The 19,789-nt window shown below is 34.8% G+C and overlaps 1 protein-coding gene and 1 pseudogene across 5 annotated transcripts; one reads left to right on the top strand and one right to left on the bottom strand.

Annotated features, from left to right (window-relative positions):
* Positions 1-8,628: 8,628 nt before the first annotated feature.
* Positions 8,629-13,081, top strand: LOC132169817 (kinesin-like protein KIN-14I). 4 transcript variants are annotated; one of them, XM_088516544.1, is made up of 8 exons: positions 8,629-8,668; positions 8,894-8,927; positions 9,573-9,611; positions 10,308-10,857; positions 11,185-11,351; positions 11,448-11,591; positions 12,534-12,632; positions 12,911-13,081. In XM_088516544.1, exons 5-8 carry the CDS (start codon positions 11,223-11,225, stop codon positions 12,995-12,997), a joined length of 459 nt encoding a protein of 152 aa, XP_088372670.1. In that variant the 5' UTR covers positions 8,629-8,668; positions 8,894-8,927; positions 9,573-9,611; positions 10,308-10,857; positions 11,185-11,222; the 3' UTR covers positions 12,998-13,081. The 4 variants fall into 4 exon arrangements, with proteins under 4 accessions (XP_088372670.1, XP_088372674.1, XP_088372679.1 ...); XM_088516548.1 differs by lacking the exon at positions 8,894-8,927 and having other exon boundaries at positions 8,631-8,668; XM_088516553.1 differs by lacking the exon at positions 9,573-9,611 and having other exon boundaries at positions 8,631-8,668; positions 10,771-10,857.
* A 3,475-nt stretch (positions 13,082-16,556) lies between these two features.
* On the bottom strand, positions 16,557-19,101 carry LOC132178177 (cysteine-rich receptor-like protein kinase 25; annotated as a pseudogene). Its single transcript, XR_015912112.1, has 4 exons — positions 18,287-19,101; positions 17,439-17,591; positions 17,193-17,314; positions 16,557-16,832 (listed from the first exon to the last, which is right to left on the bottom strand). The product of XR_015912112.1 is annotated as a cysteine-rich receptor-like protein kinase 25 (transcript).
* Between the last annotated feature and the right edge of the window lie 688 nt (positions 19,102-19,789).

The raw sequence follows: 19,789 nt of genomic DNA, 5'->3' as shown, positions 1-19,789 counted from the left end.
AATATTAAACGAAGCAAGCTCGGCTCGACTCGGCTAACTCGTGAGCAGCTCGTGAGCTCGGCTCATATAAGGCTCGCCTCGTTTATTAAGCTCGGCTCGTATATTTTTTATTAAGTAACAAATAACAATATATAATCAATATTACTCATTCACTCAATAATAACAAATATATTATATACCTTTGTTTTTTTTTAGTTATTTATGTATATGTGTGTATATATATAATATATATAATATATGTATATATTAATATAAAAACATATAAGATATATATATATATATATATTATCATTAATCATTTTATCATATGATATAATTATATAGTACAAGTGTACAACCGCACAAGTTATTGTGTCATTTAATACAAATATTATAATTAGATAGTTTATACTTTGGAAATTGAAATCGTATATATCACATAATCATTAATCATTATATAATCATATGGTATATCTGCATAAGTTATTGTGTTATTTAATCAATACATTATAATTATATACTTTATTCTTATAAAACATATATGATGTATCACATGATCTTAGATCTAAGATAATATTAATATTAATTGTGAGATAATATGATCATAAAATTTAAGTATGAGTGTACGACCATTAGATCATATGAATTTATTACTTAGAGTTTGAGTATTACTATTAGATTAAATGATTAATAATTAAGTAACTAATGTGTTTCTTATAATTTACACATTATAAATTTATAATCACAATTTATGGTAAATAAAAACTTAACAATTTGAATTTAAATCATATATCATGAATTGTGATAATGAGAACATATAATATAAGTATATAAGTTATAACAATTAACATTGACCCATTACCCATATAAATCAGATAATGATACAATCATAAAACCATATAAGTATATAAATGTTTATATATATAAGATACAATATATATTAATATTGACATTATACACTTAACCCATATTAAGCATTAACATTTTAATATATTAACTAAATAATACTATATGTAATATGATAATAGTGATTAGTGTGTGTGAGTGTGTGACATAAAGCATTTTACGTTGTGATTTAAAAAATACTTAATCTAAAATAAGAAGAAAAAAAAAAAACGAGATTGAAAAAAACACAATTTTTAAAATTGTAATTATTAAAATTAAAATAACAAACTGATCCTAAATAATACTACATAACACAATTTTTATTCATAATTCCTAAATTTTGAATTTTGAATTTTTTATTGAATTTAATAATTTAATTGAATTTAAATTTGATCTATGGTATATAAGTGTAATCGTAGCCGTCCAAAATGTTTTGATGATCTAATAGCCGTTGGATGATATTAATGGATGACAACTATCAAGCATTTACTAAGAAGAATGTATATGGTGTAACAGAGACACTGTAAGCTTGCCTTGTTTGATCTAATCTGACGAGTAATATTAAATGTTGAAAACGTATATATAATCAATGGATCATATTAAACAAGCACACCAGATCTAAGTAGGGACAGCCACATGGGATAAGCTTTTGGTAAAACGAATCCAACCGTTAATATTTAAAATTTAATTATTTTTCCAAATCCAACGGTTGCAAATTAGAGAACCCAAATTTAACCTAAATCTATCATCTCTGATCTCTATTCTCTCCATTCTCTCGACTCTCCTCTCACTGTCTCCTCGCCTCCTATCTCTGTTGCCGCTCGGCCCGCTCCTACCACTCCCCCAGTGCCCCCAACAACAACCACCACCACCACCGCAGCAACCACACACCTTGACGCCTGGCTGAAGCTGAACGGCTCGTGCCCGGTTTCCAGGAACTTGCCGCTGCCAACCCCGCTGTCCACGCCGCTCTCGGAGGTCGTTTCACTCTCGCAGACTCGTAGTACGCCGCGGATCGGAGGCAGAGGAGGTGATAAGATTTGTGGGTTTTTCTTTTCTTTTTGGGTTATTTTTTCTCCGTTTCTTCTTGGGTGGTGGGTGGTTTGGGGTTTTGCTACACGAGTGGTTTTTTTTAAATAAAAAATAAAAACCACAATGGAAGTTCAGGTTTAATTTTTTATCATTAAAAGGAGCATGATAATGGTATGATTTTAAGAATGTTTTTGATAATCCAAGGAGAATGAAAGTACCTCCCAAAGGAATAATTATTTGTCAAAAATGGACGACATCCTGGGCCCTGGCTAGTTTTAGATGAACAATGATTTTTCTTTTTTGGATGACTAGATGAATGGCTTTTCTGTTTGCCAACTTTCTGGTATTCTTAGTTGTAATCTTGGTAATATCATCTCTTGTCGTGAAATATGAAGACCTTGTTGTTTACTGATGGTTTAGGTTGTGATTGCTGAACAAAGATAAGGGCTTGGACTTGAACAAAGATGTCCATATTCAAAATTGGCACAGTTCATGAAGTTTTGTTGTATTACAGCTGCAGAAGCTGTGTTAATTCAGCAGTTTTGAGTTGTATTTGCAGTTTCCCTTCTTTATTGTCATCCAATTCTAATAACTATGGTCTTAGTTTCAGATCTGTACCAATTGAAAATGGTTTATTGTGACGTTTCTGCAGTCAATTACTTATCAAAAATCTGCAGTCAATTAGCTTTTTCTTCACATCTGTACCAATTGGATGATTTTTGTAATAATCTAATACATTTAAATTACAAAATCAAAAAAAAAAAAAAAAAAAAAAGTCGAGCTTGAGCTCGAGCCCAGGCTCGAGCCCGAGCAAAATAGACGAGCTCGAGCTCGAGCTCGAACAGGGTTCTAATCCTGTCGAACCGAGCTCGAGCAGCAAAGTCGGGCTCGACTCGGACTCGAGCTCGAGCCTGGCCCAAAAATAAACGAGCCGAGCCTGGACAGCCAAAGCTCGCCCAAGCTCGGCTCGTTTACGCCCCTATCCATGGGCCTTCAAATCCCGAAAAGAATATTGATGTATATTTGCGGCCATTGGTTGATGACTTGAAAGATTTATAGAATGAAGGCATACCCGTGTACGATGCATCAAAGAAAGAGACATTTCAATTGCATGCGACATTACTATGGACTATAAATGATTTTCCCGCATATGAAAAATTATCTGGGTGGTCTACAAATAGAAATCTTGCATGTCCAGTATATAATAAGGATACATCATTCAGGTATTTGAAGTATAGGCGTAACTGTGCTTCATGTGTCATCGTCGGTGGCTTCCTCAAGAGCATCCATGGCGCAAAAGAGGAGATTTGTTTGATGGTACAGAGGAGCATAGATTGGAACCTGAAGAATTGTCTGCAAGTCAATTGTTGAAACAGTTAAGGGATGCTGAGGGTTTACAATTTCAAAAAACAAGCGGGAGAAAGAGAAAGTACATAGATGTTGTGTTCAATTGGAAGAAGAGAAGTATCTTCTTTGAATTGCCTTACTAGTCAAGCTTGAAAGTACGTCACAGTTTAGATGTAATGCATATTGAGAATAACATATGTGAAAGTATCTTAGGTACGTTGATGAATATTGATGGGAAGACCAAGGACACAGTCAATGCACGAAGAGATTTACAGTTGATGGGTATACGCAAAGAATTGCTTGTGCAGCCAAATGGTGAAACTTATAGGATGCCACTTGCAAAGTACACCTTGACAAGAGATGAGAAGAAGAGTTTATGTGAGTGGTTGAAAGGTGTTAAATTTCCTGATGGGTATGCATCTAACGTTAGTCGATGTGTGAACAAGCTTCCTGGTAAAATTTCGGGTATGAAAAGCCACGATTGTCATGTCTTCTTATAGCGCTTGCTTCCTGTTGCAATTCGAAATTTCTCTACGTCGGAAATACGAACAACATTGACCGAGTTGAGTACCTTTTTTACGCAGTTATATGCACGGACGTTGAAAGTTGATATCCTGAAACAAATGAAAGTCGACATTATAATAATTTTATACAAAATGGAAAAAATATTTCCGCCAGCTTTTTTTGATGTTATGATCCATCTAACACTTCATTTACCTCGGGAGGCCGAGCTTGCTGGTCCTGTACAAAACCGTTGGATGTGTCCGTTCGAAAGAGAACTTGGAAGATATAAGAAGTGGACGCGTAACAAAGCGCATCCAGAGGGGTCTATTGCCGAGTGTTGCTTAGCTGAGGAGAGCTTGACCTTCTGTTCCAGGTATCTTCGGGGGATTGAGACAAGATGGAACCGTGAACTGAGAAATGTTGACGTTGATATTGTAGAAATGAGCTAGCGCTTGGATGTGTTCTCCCAACGAGTTCGGCCGTTAAGAGCAGCTAAATTAGTAACACTGGATGCTAATGATTTTGGTAGGGCACGATGGTATGTGCTTACCAACTGTAATGAAACGGCCTCATATTTGGAGTAAGTTTAGTAATGGTTTTTGTGTTTTACCCGTTACGACATGTTATAATTTTAGCGTTGATGATCATTTACGAATACGTTTATTTTTCATGCAGTGAACATTATAATATGATCAAAAGAGAAGGCGGCCGTAACATTGATAAAAAACATGATGTTAACTTTGAACGTTGGTTCCATAAACGTTTATACAATAGTGAGCGTACTGCAGACAATGGCTCAAAACAATTATATGATCTTGCATGCGGGCCTGATCGTCATTTTAGATCGTATAAAGGTTGCATCGTGAATGGGGTTAGGTACCACACGAAAGAATGTGCAGAAACTCGTACTATCTTAAACAGTGGTGTTTCTGTTTCAGGTGAGGACGAAACCTCAATAACGGAGTATTATGGTGAGTTAAAAAATATTCTAGAGTTACGTTACCCGGGCCAAAATCTCGTGTACTTGTTTGAGTGCGATTGGTGGGACACTGGGAGTGCAACAGGAGTACGAATGGACCAAGGCTTCACGATTGTGAATACTTCTCGTAAATGGTGTGAATCCGACCCGTTCATCTTAGCATGTCAAGCTTCACAAGTGTTTTACTTGGATGATCCCAAATTGGGTGGTAATTGGAAAGTGGTGCAGAAGTGGATCAATAAAGACATCTATAATATTCCAACAGTACAAAAGGGAGATAATACAGAAGATGACCAAAGACTCAGTGATGACGTATACCAGGAAGATGAATGTGTTGGGGGTAATATGGTCTTTGTTGATGAAGCAAATGTTGAAGCCTCCACTCAATTACGTAGAGATGATGCGACAATAGCAATTGATGAACTATATATTCAACTTGATGCAAGCATATTTGCCAACGATAACTTGCCAGATGAGGACCATGATACAAACTTTGATGAGGAAGAGGAGTTATGTAGCGACAACGCTATAGACTCTGAACACGAACAATCATCTTCAAGTAACAGTGATACAGATTCTGAATATGAATCTGATGATGATATGTGTTGAACATAAGCTCACATTTGGTGTAAGTACAAAGTGTATTAGCATATTTAATGAAGTTGATGCTCTCTCTCTCTCTCTCTCTCTCTATATATATATATTGTGGTGTTTTTTTTTTTTTTTTTACTAGCATGATTATTGTATGTTTGTCAAAAATATTGAACATACTATATGGTTATAATTTGACTAATATAATTTTTTGGTTTTTGAGTTGTTTGCAAATTGATTATAACAATGACAACAACAGGACGCAAACGTGTTCTAGCAGCACGAGGTCGAGGCCAAGGTCAAGGTCGGGGCCTTATTGACGAGCATGAGAGTCCGACTCCCAATTCTGGGTTTGGTGATACAGATATGCAAATAGCGCCCTCGCCCCCTCCTCATCGAGTCAGTGGATAGGCATCCTTCGCACGAGTCTAATAATCCTATTCACTTAGTGGCATGATTGGATTTACAGGGAGGCGCCGCTACTGCATCTTGTAAGTTCATGAAATGTTATTTTTGTATTATTTTGGTTTGTTATAAACATTTGAAAATATAACTTACTACGTTACCATGTTTTGCGTAACAGCTACCACATCTGTCAGAAGTATAAGGGGTAAGGCTAAGTGTAAGAAGTTGAGTGAGCACGTACTTAAGAATGGTCCCTTAGTGCTAAACATCACAAATAGACACCGGGCACCTGTAGGCGATAATGCATCATGGTTTGCAAGCAAGATTGAGGAGATTATTCGTAACATGTGCGAACTCCATCACGGTGAATGGAAAAAGGTCCCAGCTAAGGAAAAGAGCAAGTTATTATTTCATGTTCAGGTATGAATATCAATGTAATATTTAAGAATATGTTTCGTATGAAAAAAATAATGTGACACATTTTTTACCATTGTTTTCTTATCTATTATGTATTAGTCAAATTTCGCACTGAATATGGGATGATACGAGCACGTCAAAACTGTTGAAAATAAATTGGGTCGTGCATATGCTAGGCTTCATTCGAACTTGTATAGGGACCACTACAAAAAATATTTTGAAGGCATTGATAAAGAAGATGATGAGGGGATTGCCAAGGCTAAGGTTATTGGGAGGAAAAACGTGCCAGCAGGATATGGTCCTGAACAGTGGAACCTAATATGTGACTCATTTGATGACTATAAATAGAAGGTAAATATATATTATTATATTGATTAGAAAATTTAGATTGATATAATTTGCATGCACTTGAAGACATTTATGAATAATTGTGTTTTTTTTTTTTCTCCAAATTTCATAGGCAAAGTCTGAACGAAATATAAAAAACAGAAGCAAATTGGAAACAAAGCATACAGCTGGGACTTGTTCATTTGTCAACGTCATTTACAAAAAGGTAAGTATCTCTTTTTTTTATAATTTAATTAAAGTAACATTATTTAGTGTAAACTTTGATTATATGTATTATGTGTAGGAACAAGAAACAAAAGTGAAGCCCAATCCTGTTGAACTATATGAGGTTACCCATACAAGAAAAAAGGATAAAGAGTTTGTAAACGACAAATGCAAAAGTCTATATATAAGTAAATGTTTACGTTCCGATCATTAAGTTGAGTAGTGAAGAACATGAATAGTAAACTTACCTGAAGTATATATTAAACTAAGGCCAACTATGACTTGTGCAGCTTCAGATGCAAGAATTAACAACCAGTCAGGCCTTAGAGGAAGGCAGTGTGGAGGGAACAAGTGTGGAGGACCGAATGCAAGAAATAGTCACACAAGTGCTAGGGGGCCGACGATCTGGTCACGTTAGAGGAATGGGATGCGGTCTTATTCCTACTCCTTTAAGTACTTCATCTCAAGCGTTCACCCACTTCGACAACCATGACGAGTGTAGGAAAAGACAAGAAGATACTCAAAGCGAGCTTCAACAGACTAGAATCGAACTTCATCAGTATAGGGAGAATTTGCAAGCCAACATTGAGGAAACGAACAAATTGAAAGCCACTGTTAAGTTCTTAATGTCATGTATTGGAGGGTTAGTGAAATTATACCTATGCATTAATTTTACAAAAACACACATACTAAGTAATCATTAAAAAGCTTATTGATCATTATATGAAATTCTATTCTTCTTAGGTCTGGAGGGAGCTTGCTTGGAGGTGCATTAAGTGAAGCCAACAATTGAGGGAGCTTTGGAATAACCATTTATTTAGGATGTACTTTTTGATACCATCTATTTGAGATATATTTTTTGATACTATGTATTTGGATAGTTGTTGGTACTTTCTATTTGCTATTGTGTATTTGAGTATTTGTTGATCGTGATCTGTTTGGTAATGTATATTTGTTGGTACTTTTTATTTGGTTTATATTATGTTAAGATATTCGCAAAATTTTTGGTTCAAGAACTTTTGAGTTAGTAAATCTCTCTTGTCATGTTTATCAAGGTTAAAGAACTTTGAGTAAACAATGCAAGGGAGTAATAATATCTTTCTAAATTTTATTTTTGAGTGTATGCATGATGACAAGAGTACAAGAAAGTTAAACCACCCAAGCAGGTTCTCACTTTAATATGTTTCATGAAGAAACACATTTTTAGTATCTCTTTTTCTATCATGTTGGGTTTCATTCTCATTGTTTTTGATATTATATATTGGTTCATTGTGGTAGATTACTCAAATTGCTTATGAGGATGAATTGGCAAGGAAGAGGATGCAGATAAGTACTTTATTTTGGGTTCTGGAATTTTGCTGGCCATGGATTGTAAATCATATATTTAATAGTTTTCTCCCTTGGCAGGTTTTGTGACATCCTGTAGATTTTATAATTTAAAATAGAATTAAATTACATCTTTATTTATATTAATGCTTTTATAAGTAACATCTATTAAATAACTACATGTAAATCCATGAGATTATTTATTGTTGTGCATTTTTAGAGAAATATCCATTAAGATTTTAGGTGAGATTTTTTTTTATTAGATATTTGGTAAATCTCCTAGATTATAGGAGGAGATAATTATTATATATATATTTTTTTCCCCAATTTAACGTGAGAATTCTTCCAATAGGATTAAAATTTTATATATATATATATATATATATATATATTCCAAAACCACCATAGCCCCTAGAAAGAGGCAAAACAGCAGATGCTCTCCTCTCTTTCCTGGACATTTGGGTTGCATGCGTAAGCTATTGTTTAAACTATTGACACCTAGACAAGCCACTTGTACTCACCACATTACACGTTGCTTTTTTTTTATCTTCTCTTAGTTACCTATAAAAGAAAACAGAGCTTCTTCGTCTTCCTCGCACTCTGAAACTTAGCACAGAAAGTTAGTTCCTTCAAGTTTTTTTCTTCTAGTTGGTAATGTCCCTCTTTTCTCTTCTATATATATATATATATATATATATATATATATATATATATATATATATATAAATTTATACCAGAAGTGTTTTTATTTTTATTTTTTTTCTTTTCCTTTCTTTTCTTTTCTTTTCCTTTCCTTTCTTCTACATGCTTTTCTCTCGGTCAGAATTCTCACTGTCACTCTGTCTTGTTTCTGTTTTCTTTCTTCTTCCATGACAGCTTTAGCACTGTATTAACTAATCAGCTTTTCAAGGTAGAAATCGTTTTTCTTACCCGTAATATAGTCTGTTATTTATTTATTGTCTTCTTGGTGAAATCCTTATGAGCTGGAATTGTGATTTTGGGGTTCTAGTATTAATTGGATCTTGGTTATTTAGAAGTTCTCTGTTTGATGTAGTTGTGTTTCTGTTGAGTGTTTCTTTAGTGGGTTATCGCAAATTTTGATTTAGTTTTGTACTTTTTGACTTCACCGTTAGATCTATTTTTTTTTTGGGAATATTTTGCAAATAAAAGGATCCAAGTCAAGTCAATATTCAGTTATATAATAATAATAAATAAAATTCATGAGGGTGACGTAGGCTTTATGAATTGTCATCTGCATTTTTTTTTATTATTTTATCACATGCAAATTAAAAGTTTTGTTTTATATATCAAGCCATGATTCATTATATATTATAAATGAATTTATATATGTAGCTTTTTGTAATTATATATACACGTGGGAGGGAGATTGGATATCATTAGAATTAAATGGATACATACCTGTGCACCCACACACACTTTTATATATATATATATATATATATATATATATATATATATATATATATATATTTCATTTAGAATTTTGACTTAACTTTAATATACTCCTCTAAGCTTACCTTTACAATTTATTTAGGTAAAGGGGCGACTCGACCCAACCCGGCGTCAATTCCAAGTAAGGGGACACAACATCAAAAACCCCAACAAATTTTATTATAAATCCTTGAAATAAAATGTTGGGGATTTTATAAAGGATTCACTTACATGAATTTCAATTGCACTTTCTTTCATTTTTTTTAATGCCAAGCTTTACTCAATCATATTTCATGATTTATGCATGACTGCAATTATGAATGAAAATAGCTCTCGAAATTCATGGCATAGCATACAGTTACAGATGAGCTTATAGATCGTATGAAATGTTATATGAGCATTCATGGTTTTAAATGTTTAACCCGAGACACGATTATAGTGACGATCGGTACCGCATAGGGTAGCATGGCAAGCACACCACGGGATGGTTATGAAAAGGTGTGTGCTACCGGCCAGGTGGCCTTCACCTAGGGAAGTTCCCAACCTGGTAGCTCTCCCCTGTGACGACAGGCTGAGCATATAGGTCCTTCGAGACAAGCCAACGTGCGCTACTCACGGTAAAAATTGTGGCGTCGGGTCAAAAGGGTAAAACAGCAGTTTTGAAAGAAAGAAAAAGGAAGTGCTTGTACATCTCATAAGTCACCTAATATTCTTGTATGAATTGTCATTTAATTTATTTATTGTGCATAACATCTGCATTGCATGTTTTGTAGCATTTTGGTGTTGTGGCTACTTACTGAGTTGTCGAACTCACCCCTTTTTCCCTTTAAATTTTCAGATGCCGCTGTACATTATAATTCTGAGGATGGGTATTCCCGTAGGCGTCCTTGCTATTGAGGACCCTATTGTATGGCCCTATGCCTGGGATACTTGGACCTACTGCTTTGCGGAGCCGTAGGGGTGTTAGAGCTGGAGAGTCCAATGGGTTGAAGATCAAGCCATTGTTGTGCAGACTTTTGTTTTTTTTGTAGACTGCACGACTTTTGTTATGTATATATATAGGAGAACACTTGACACATGGGGAGGCTATAACCCCTCTAGTAGTCACTTTTGATTATACCTCCTGGCATGGCTTGAAATGTTTGTTTTAGGATTCCCAGCTCATGTAAACGATATTTTGTAATGTTCATAGTAAAATACTAATTCTACATAACTTTTGACTGCCTATCTTTACTTGCTACTTAGTATTAATGCAATGATCTCTGATTATTATTCCTTATTTGTTGTGATTTTCTTTTAAGTTCGCGTTTCCCCTATTCACCTTATCGGGGGCGTGACAGGTTTGGTTCATGCGGCAGTTCTCACATATTTTTGATGATTTTGATGAGGTTAGTCATTTTGAGTTACATTTCTTGTGAGCATTTAGATTAGTTTGAAGATTGTTGTTTGATGTGGTGAAGTAGTGTTAATGCATAGTAGTCTTCTCTAAAAGGTGTTAAACTTTTAAACTTTGCCAATATTTGTGGTTTTCGGCTTGTGTTTCCAATGATAGGTGTCGTTTTGTAGTTTTAAGCCATTATTCATGATATGTTTGGCCTTTATATTATATCATTTTCATAATTATAAGATAAATTAAGAGGTATAAGATGTGTTAGTTGTGGTGAATGAATGGGAGAGAGTTGTTGATGGGTTTGTTTTGTTTTGGTGATTGATAGCGTAGAGAAGGAACGAAGCGGCGGGGTGGCTGTGGAAGATGGTGGGAGTAGTGGGGGCGAAGGATTTGCCGGTGGAGCCGTCGGAGCAGGAGTTCAGGCTGGGATTGAAAAGTGGGATCATTCTCTGCAATGTGCTCAACAAGGTTTACTTTGGAGCTGTGCCCATGGTTAGCCTTTTCCTCATCCTTATCTTCATTTCAATTCTGTGTCTTTTTTGTTTTTTCAATTTGGGATGTTTAAGCAGTAGTTTGATTTCTTTTCAGGTGGTGGAAAGTCCATGTGATTCTGCTCTGCTTCTTGATGGGGCTGCATTGTCCGCATTTCAGTACTTTGAGAATGTGAGGAATTTCCTGGTGGCTATGCAGGAAATGGGAATTCCTACGTTTGAGGCGTCTAATCTAGAACAAGTATGTATTCAGGGATCAGGATTCTCAAAGAATTAGGGACTTTAGTATCTCTGTTTTTCATTAAAATAGAAATTTCTGTTACTTTTAGCCCATTTTTCACATACATCAGATGCTGAGGATAGAACATATATGGTTTACGGATAGAAATTTGTATAGTAATTCAAAATAAATTTGTTAAATTTCAAGGAGGGAAATCTGGTTGAATCAGTGCTAAGTAAGATTGTGGAGGAGTTTGAGTATTGCATTTCAAGCCAATTTGAGCTGGTATGTTAGCTTTGGTTATCCAAAACAATCATTTTTCTTTCTTTATTTTTCAGCATAAAGAAACAATTTGGGCAGAGAGATCCTTTTTCAATATGGATTAGGTGATCAAATATGCTTTGACATTCAACCTAGGACTAGGAATTGATGCACATTCCAAATCAATAAACATGTTCTCTTGGATCCTAAACAAGTTTTTTTTTTCCTCTACTTTTCTTATAACTTAATTAATACCTATCTGACTCATTATTTATTCAACCATTATTCTTCTTTGTTGTGCTTTGACTCTCTATGTCTTGGTTTGGTTACACTTGTTAACCAAGTTTCATAAACCTTTGTTGGTCAATTTCTATGGAGGGTAGAATGTAGTGTGGGCCTTTTATGAAGTTTTGAAGTATCTGATAGGATCTTCAAAATGATGGCCTCTTGTATTGGACACAGTCAATCTTTGTGGCAATAGAAAGGATAATTTCAGATAGGATAGAACAACAAAATATATAGGATCATCAATTGAGCCTCTTGTTTGCATGGGAATGTATTTATGTGGGCAAACATAATTTGTTATTGAGGTCCACAAACCAACCCAGTATACAGAGATTAAGGCTTAGTTGAGTTGACTTTAAAGCTTCAAAGTGTGGATTTTTTTTTTTTAATATTTTGGCTGCTGTATTTTATGCACAGAAAAGGAAATATTCTGATAAGTTAGGACCTCAATGGAGCAAGGAGGAGCTTGAGCATTTTTATGAAGCCTATCGGAAATATGGAAAAGACTGGAAGAAGGTATGCCTTTATTTGATGTTGTGTTTTATTTACTCTTTTGCGATTTACTTAATTAGCCATAAATGGTTGTCTTTCATTATATAAGCAGCTTCTAATTTTTGTGGTGTAACTTGATATCTAATTTGGTTATGCATACATATGCAAACATTTTTCATGCTTTCTCCCTATAATACTGTTTACAATAAAATTTTATGTTCTAATGAGACAATTTAGAACGTGCTCCAGTTTTGTTTTTGGTCTCTTTTCTATATTATTGACTTATGTGCATATATATCCAGGTGGCCGATGTAGTACATAACGGATCCATTGAGATGGTGGAGGCTCTCTACATTACAAACTGGGTTGGTAGCGTCCATTACTGTTAGATTGATTTATAACTAGAATCCGTAAAAAACGAGCTTTTTGTAATTTAGGAGTATTATGGGCAATTATACCAACAGTTCTGTATATATGTGACTCTACCTTTTCCTTTCCTTGCATAAGCAGTGAATATTCTTCTTTTCATGCAAGCTAATTTTTTAAATTAAGCACTATTTTCACCTTTCTTGTATAATCTATTGCGCTTTCTTTTAATGTAAATGATTTGCATGAACTAATGATCAAGGTATGACTAGGTTTAATATTTCTTTTGTTTTTTTCTTAATACTTGTCACTGCTTTGTCTTGAATGCATTCTTATAGATTTGAATAAGGGTCATAGTGCTCATTTACTTCTATTAATTGCAAGCTGGAGGATTGAATCTACTAAACCTCTTGGCAGAAAATAGTTTCTTTTGCATCCCAGTTATTAGATAGTTTGGAGCGGGTTTGTGATTCAGTTAATAATTTCTTCTAGTTTCAGTAGTTAGTTCTGGTGAGATTCTTGATAACTAAAGTTAATAAATTTGTATGAAATTTGATCTTAAATTCAGAAATAAAACTGGTTTGCATATGTAAGTAATTTGGTTCCTTGGGTCTGCGATCGATCTCACTTATTGTGCGATTGATCGCACAATATTGAAAGCGCACTGGTACTACGATCGATCGCACACGATGCACAATCGTGTGCGATCGATCGCAAAATCTCAAACACCTTCTGGTACTACGATCGATCGCACACAATTGTGCAATCGATCGCAAAATCGTAAAACACCTTCTGGTACTGCGATCGATCGCACAATCATGTGCGATCGATCGCAGATAATTTTTTTAAAAATTTTTTTAGGACCATTAGTGTCCACTTTGTGGATGCTAAGTCGACGCTAATGGTTAACCATTAGCGTCGACTATGGTTTCCGTTTATATCACCTTTAGGGTCAAAAAATTGTGACTTTTAGGGTCGATCAAGTGGATGCTAAAAGTTATTATTAGGGTCGACTTTAAGTGGATGCTAATAGTTAATTTTTTTAAAAAAAAATTTTATGACCCTAATGGTTAACTATCAGCGTCCACTTTGATTTGGACGCTGATAGTGAATTTTTTTTTTTTTTTTTTTTTTAGGACCATTAGGGTCCACTTTGTGGACGCTAATGGTTAACTATTAGCGTCCACTTTAAGTCGACGCTAATGCTTAACCATTAGCGTCGGCTATGGTTTCCGTTTACATCACCTTTAGGGTAAAAAATTGTGACTTTTATGGTTGATAAAGTGGACGCTAAAAGTTATCATTAGGGTCGACTTTAAGTGGACGCTGATAATCACACATTTAATCATTAGGGTTGGACTATTAGCGTCGACACCTTTAGGGGCCAAAAGTCGATGCTGTTGTCAACAGCATCCATTTTAGGACTTTTAGGGTCGACTCAAAGTCGCCCCTAAAGACCTAAATTCTTGTAGTGCTAACAGATCATATTGAAATGAGTTCTTGAAAAAACTTGTGTTTGTCTTATTCAAAAGAAAGTAGTATACAAATTAATTTGGAGTAACTCTCTCGGCATGAACTACATAGATAAGACAGCAGACCAAGAGCATGTTTGGAATTGTGTTTGAAAAATAGAGTTTTGAAGTTAAAAAATATTTTTTGGTAAAAGCTTTATTTTTAAGTTTTTGACAAAAATGCGTTTTGACAATTTTTAGGCATTTTAAACCCTTAAAATTAAGTGCATTCAATTTTTTTTTACCAAATATGTTCTTTTTCTTCAAACGAACATTTTAGGAGTTAAACGTACTTTGAAATTTTAAGCCTCTTAAACGCACACTCAAACAGACTTAAGTCCTAGATAACAATGGATAACATCATCTCATATTTCAAATGTACTTAAATATTTGTAAGAAACTCACCATCATAGGTTTGTAATTTAAACTTCAGTTGTATAATAATAATAATAATAAATATAATAATAATAATAGAATAAATGTCAAAGTCGTCAATGAGGCAATTACAAACACATTACTGTTGGTTATTATATGCTGATTTCGGAGAAGATGAGCAAACTATCGAGGGTCAACTTCAGTAACTGATGCCTCATAAAAAGACTCCAGCTCCACTGCTTTGTTCAGCTTTTCTCTACTTCGATCTAAAAATGGTGGCTACGTAGGTGATGGTAGCGTAACAGAGTAACTATTAAGCATGAGAACTATTGACGCCATTGTAGGTCGGTTAGCCGGATCTTCCTGAACACACAATAAGCCCATTTGGATGCACCTAGTAACCTCATTTCTTGAGCAAGAATGTCTCACTGTGGGATCCAACAACTCCATGGGTGTCCCACTCCTCCATTGTTTCCAAGCCTGCATTCATTCAAAATATTTATTTCCCATTATTATGTCTTCATTTTTTATTTTTTCTCATAAAAGCAGTACAAAATTGGATTATCCGATCCATACTCACATAACTCAGCAGGTCCTCGTCAAGTTCTGATTTATAGAAACAGCTATTCTTCTTCCCACTTATAATCTCTAGTAGTAAGACTCCAAAGCTAAAAACATCAGACTTTACCGAATATCGGCCATGTATAACATATTCTGGAGGCATATAACCACTACAAACCAATATCCCATCAGAACAACAACATAACTACAAAGATGAGAAGAAAATTATCTAAGGTTGTTCATAGTATCGTATTAGTAGAACTTAGTGCATATCAAGGTAATTGATCTCCTAGCTAGCTAGGATAATTTATTGTGAGTGTATGTACGTTAGAGTGTTGAGTCCCACATTGAGCAAAAATAAAGACAGTAATAGTTAATATACATAAGTGGAACCAAACTTATTAGCCTAAACTTTTGGGAAGGCGTGGTGCTTAAACATGTATATTAATAATGTGTTTTTTTTTTTTTTTTCTGGACATGTCCACACAAGAGGGGGGAGGGAGGATTCGAACTAGTGACCTCCACTTCATAAGGCGTGGTCCCCAGCTGATTGACCTACCCCTTGGAGACTATTAATGTGTTTTTGGTGGACTACCACAACATATATTTTTCTTTTCGATAATTCTCACATAAAAAAGACTATTGGTGTTATTGATCTAGATTATGCAAAAAGATAAATTAAAGATAAAAACTTACAATGTTCCAACAATTTGACTTGTATTTCCTTGTGTTTGATCCACTACAAATATCCTTGCCAAGCCAAAATCTGAAATCTTTGCATTCATATTGTCATCTAACAAAATATTGCTAACTTTCAGATCACGATGGATAATTCTAATCCGAGAATCTTCATGAAGATAAAGAATTCCTTGAGCTATTCCTCCAATAATCTTGTAACGTCCTGACCAATCTAATTGTCTTTGGTTTGCAGGATCTATTATTTTGTCAAAATTACTCAAGTTAGAATTAAAGGAACAAAATTCAAATGATTAAGGAAATATAATTTGATTCAATTTCTAAAAATAGTTTAGTCTATTATTTCTTAGAACTTCATGCTCCTTAGCAATGATTTGCAAGTTATTAATATATATCATGTATTCTTCAACGGCAAATTATATATGCATTCATAATTTAGACAATAAAGGAAAGGTAAAAAAAATAGAAAAGAAGTGGATGTAATGAAGTTTAGATTGGCCAAACCAAATAGAAAGTAATCAAGGCTTTTGTTGGGCACATATTCATAGATAAGTAACTTCTCATCTCCTTCCTCGCAAAATCCTAGCAGCCTCACTAGATTTCTGTGATTAAGTTTGGCTATCAATACAACCTCATTCTTGAATTCTACTGCACCCTGTCCGTATTTTTTGGATAGCCTCTTCACAGCTATTTGTTGTCCATCAGAAAAGGTACCCTGTGTTCAATTATAAATTTAATAATTAAATTCATCTATTCCTATTAATTTCAACTTTTGGGATAAGTAGTTAACATGCATGAGTCACATGACTAGTTATAAGAGCAGAAATTATGAGTTTGAACTATGTCTCTATAATTCACATTGTATTTCAATTAAGTATTTCACGTATTAGGCCTCCTTATTAATAAGAAAGTTAAGCCACTACGTAAGTGAGAGTATTTAAATATAAATTAAATGATTAAACTTTTGAGATAAGATGTGATTAAACACTCCTAAAATATACTTGAACCAAAGGTTAAAACAGTCTCTAGGGTGCATATGAATCTCTCTAAACTTAGCATACTAAATAACTCCTACCTTATAAACCATGCCAAATCCTCCTTCACCAATCTTGTTATCATCTGAGAACTTGTCCGTGGCAGCATCAATCGTATCCAAATCAAATTGCAAGGATTCTATGGTTGTAATTTCAACTCCAGCTACATATTCAAACAGTAAATACAATAATTCTTAAAAATGAACAAAATTTTGACACCACAAAGACTTAAATAGAATTAATTAGATTTCGTGATCAAATAAATTTTTTTTTTTTTTTTTCATCACCATTTTCTTCGGATAAAGTGTTGCATTTCTTCCTTGCTCTCCTCCGAAGGAAGCAATAGGCAATGAAGAAAAGAACCACAGAGAAAGCAATTGGGATAACAATGGCAACAATTTTCAGCAGCGACGTTTTGCTTCCTCCTACTACAACACCTCCTGCATACAACAATATGAATCATTAACATGCTACATATTAATAAGACAGTCCATTAAAAGTAATCCTTAAATCATGAAAACAAAAAATTAAAAGTTTGATATTCTCTACCCACAATTCTCCGTCCTAAAAAGTTTGAGATTCTTTCCCTTCATAAGAATAAATAATACTTAAAAAAGAATATTAAAATGAAAAAATGAAAGTGGATCTTCCGTTAGAGGAGCCGGTGGTAGATATTTTGAAAAAGTTAGTAGTTAAAATAGGAAAACATGGTTTTTTTTTTTAGTTAAAATAAAGAATAAATTTAGAGAGCTCGATGAAAATAATCGTAGTACTTACTTTGGGGGTCTTACTATCTTATACACTTACAAAGTATCCTCAAAATATTAGATTTAAGAAATAAGTGTAATTTCTGTGTTTTAGGAAGGAAATTTAGAAGACCGCGATGGATATTGGCGACGGGAAACAGGGAATGAAGGGTGGAGGGAGAGGATGGAGTCCATCCCTCCTTTGAAGAGCACACTGACGGTGCTGGAGGACCTCACAAGGAGGTAGGTGACCCAACTCTTCGAGAGAGCAGGTTTTTTTTTTTTTTTTCCTCATATGAGACCTATTAATTCTGTTTGGACGTATAAGTTGTATATGATTTGGACAGCTAAATATTGATGAGTTGATCACAATCTCTTTAATTTCATACCTGGAACAAGAGGAGGAAATGCAGGCTCCGAAGCAGCTTTGGGGTTGTAAAATTTGTTCAATCCATATCTAAGAATACAACTTGGTTGCAGAATCCATCCGCCTTGTTTTCCATCACAGCACGCAGGAAGTTGCATTATGGCGCCTCGGAGACATTTATTGCAATCGGAAACAGTCAGGTCTGGCGTGCACTGCACGAGGCTGTACAGCGTCAGTGACCGCAACAGTGAACTGTTGAATTCCTCTTCCTCCGTCGCAAACTTCTTTCCCGTCGAAGAATTGGACGCAAGGGTCGCCAACGAATCCATTGTCCTGCCCAACAACTCGTTGAACCGGACTCTCTCTGCCTCTGGCATAGTCAGCGAGCCCCCCTTGTATATGCCGGGCCATTCGTTAAGGGTGGCGAAGATCGATTCGTTGTAGTAACCTACCATGCACTCTTCGTACCATATTATAGCCCCTATCTGTAAGATGCAGCGTTGTAATATCTCTTTGGCTCCGCTGGCAACGCAGTCTTGACAGACGGTGGCGTTGACGTCGCCACGGCACAAAAAGATGCCGGAGACCACTCCGGCGGAGGCGTTGGAGAACCCAGTGACGAGGGTGGCGTTAGTGGAAAGAGAAGAGAGGACGAGGTCGAGATTGGATTGGTAGGTGCTGTTGGCGGTGAAGTCTGTCCCTGAGCAAACGTGAGTGTTGTAAGTGGGTGCTGCTTCATTGCCACTGCTAAGGCTAAGCAACGAAATCACCAAGAGAGACGAAAGGAACATAAGAAATTTGAAAGAAGGCATATTTGGGCAGTTAATCACCCTCTCTAATCTCTTCCAATATTTCATGTTTGTTTGTTTCATCAATGAGATATATAGATATATGATGCAATTGGGGCCTTTTGACTATGACCAACAAAAGCAGCTTTTATTATTTGTATTTTTATTAGTTTTACTCATCAATTGGGGCCTTTTGACTATGACCAACAAAAGCAGCTTTTATTATTTGACTTTTTACTAGTTTTACATGAGTACTAAGAACATTTTACGGTAAACCTTTAGCACGTACATAAGTGACATTGTAAACTTCTAAAACGTGAAAACCTAACATTGACACCTTTTAAAATTTAAAGTTACAAATATATCTGAATCTCAGAGAGTAATAAGTGAAGTTAGATTCCTAAATTACTATTAATTTAATACATGGAGTTCTAATTTGAACAATCTGTCTCTTAGATTTATAAAGTATGACAAATTAAATTAAGTATTATATTATAGCTAATCAATTAAATGGCTGCATCTACATGAGTTCTACTATATTAGCATAATGTTTAAATTAAAATAATTCGGATGGATGGAAATTTAGTAATTTCAAATGGGTAGGAGTAATAATTCAATTAGAAAATAAGATTTAATATGACAGAATCCAAGCCATGCATTATTTATCCTATGCTCATGAAAAAGGGATTGAGTTGGACGGTATAGAATTGGCTGTACGTACCCTACGCAATTTAACA

The sequence above is a fragment of the Corylus avellana genome, chromosome 1, assembly GCF_965113065.1.
Source record: "Corylus avellana chromosome 1, dhCorAvel1.hap1.2, whole genome shotgun sequence".
Lineage (NCBI taxonomy): Eukaryota > Viridiplantae > Streptophyta > Magnoliopsida > Fagales > Betulaceae > Corylus > Corylus avellana.
This window is presented reverse-complemented; position numbering and strand designations above follow the sequence as displayed.

Excerpts from the sequence above, each read along its gene's own strand:
- LOC132169817 (XM_088516544.1), top strand. The coding sequence starts at position 11,223 with ATGGTGGGAGTAGTGGGGGCGAAGGATTTGCCGGTGGAGCCGTCGGAG. Across the intron at positions 11,352-11,447 it reads ACTTTGGAGCTGTGCCCATG|GTGGTGGAAAGTCCATGTGA; the intron begins GTTAGCCTTTTC and ends ATTTCTTTTCAG. Across the intron at positions 12,633-12,910 it reads ATGGAAAAGACTGGAAGAAG|GTGGCCGATGTAGTACATAA; the intron begins GTATGCCTTTAT and ends ATATATATCCAG.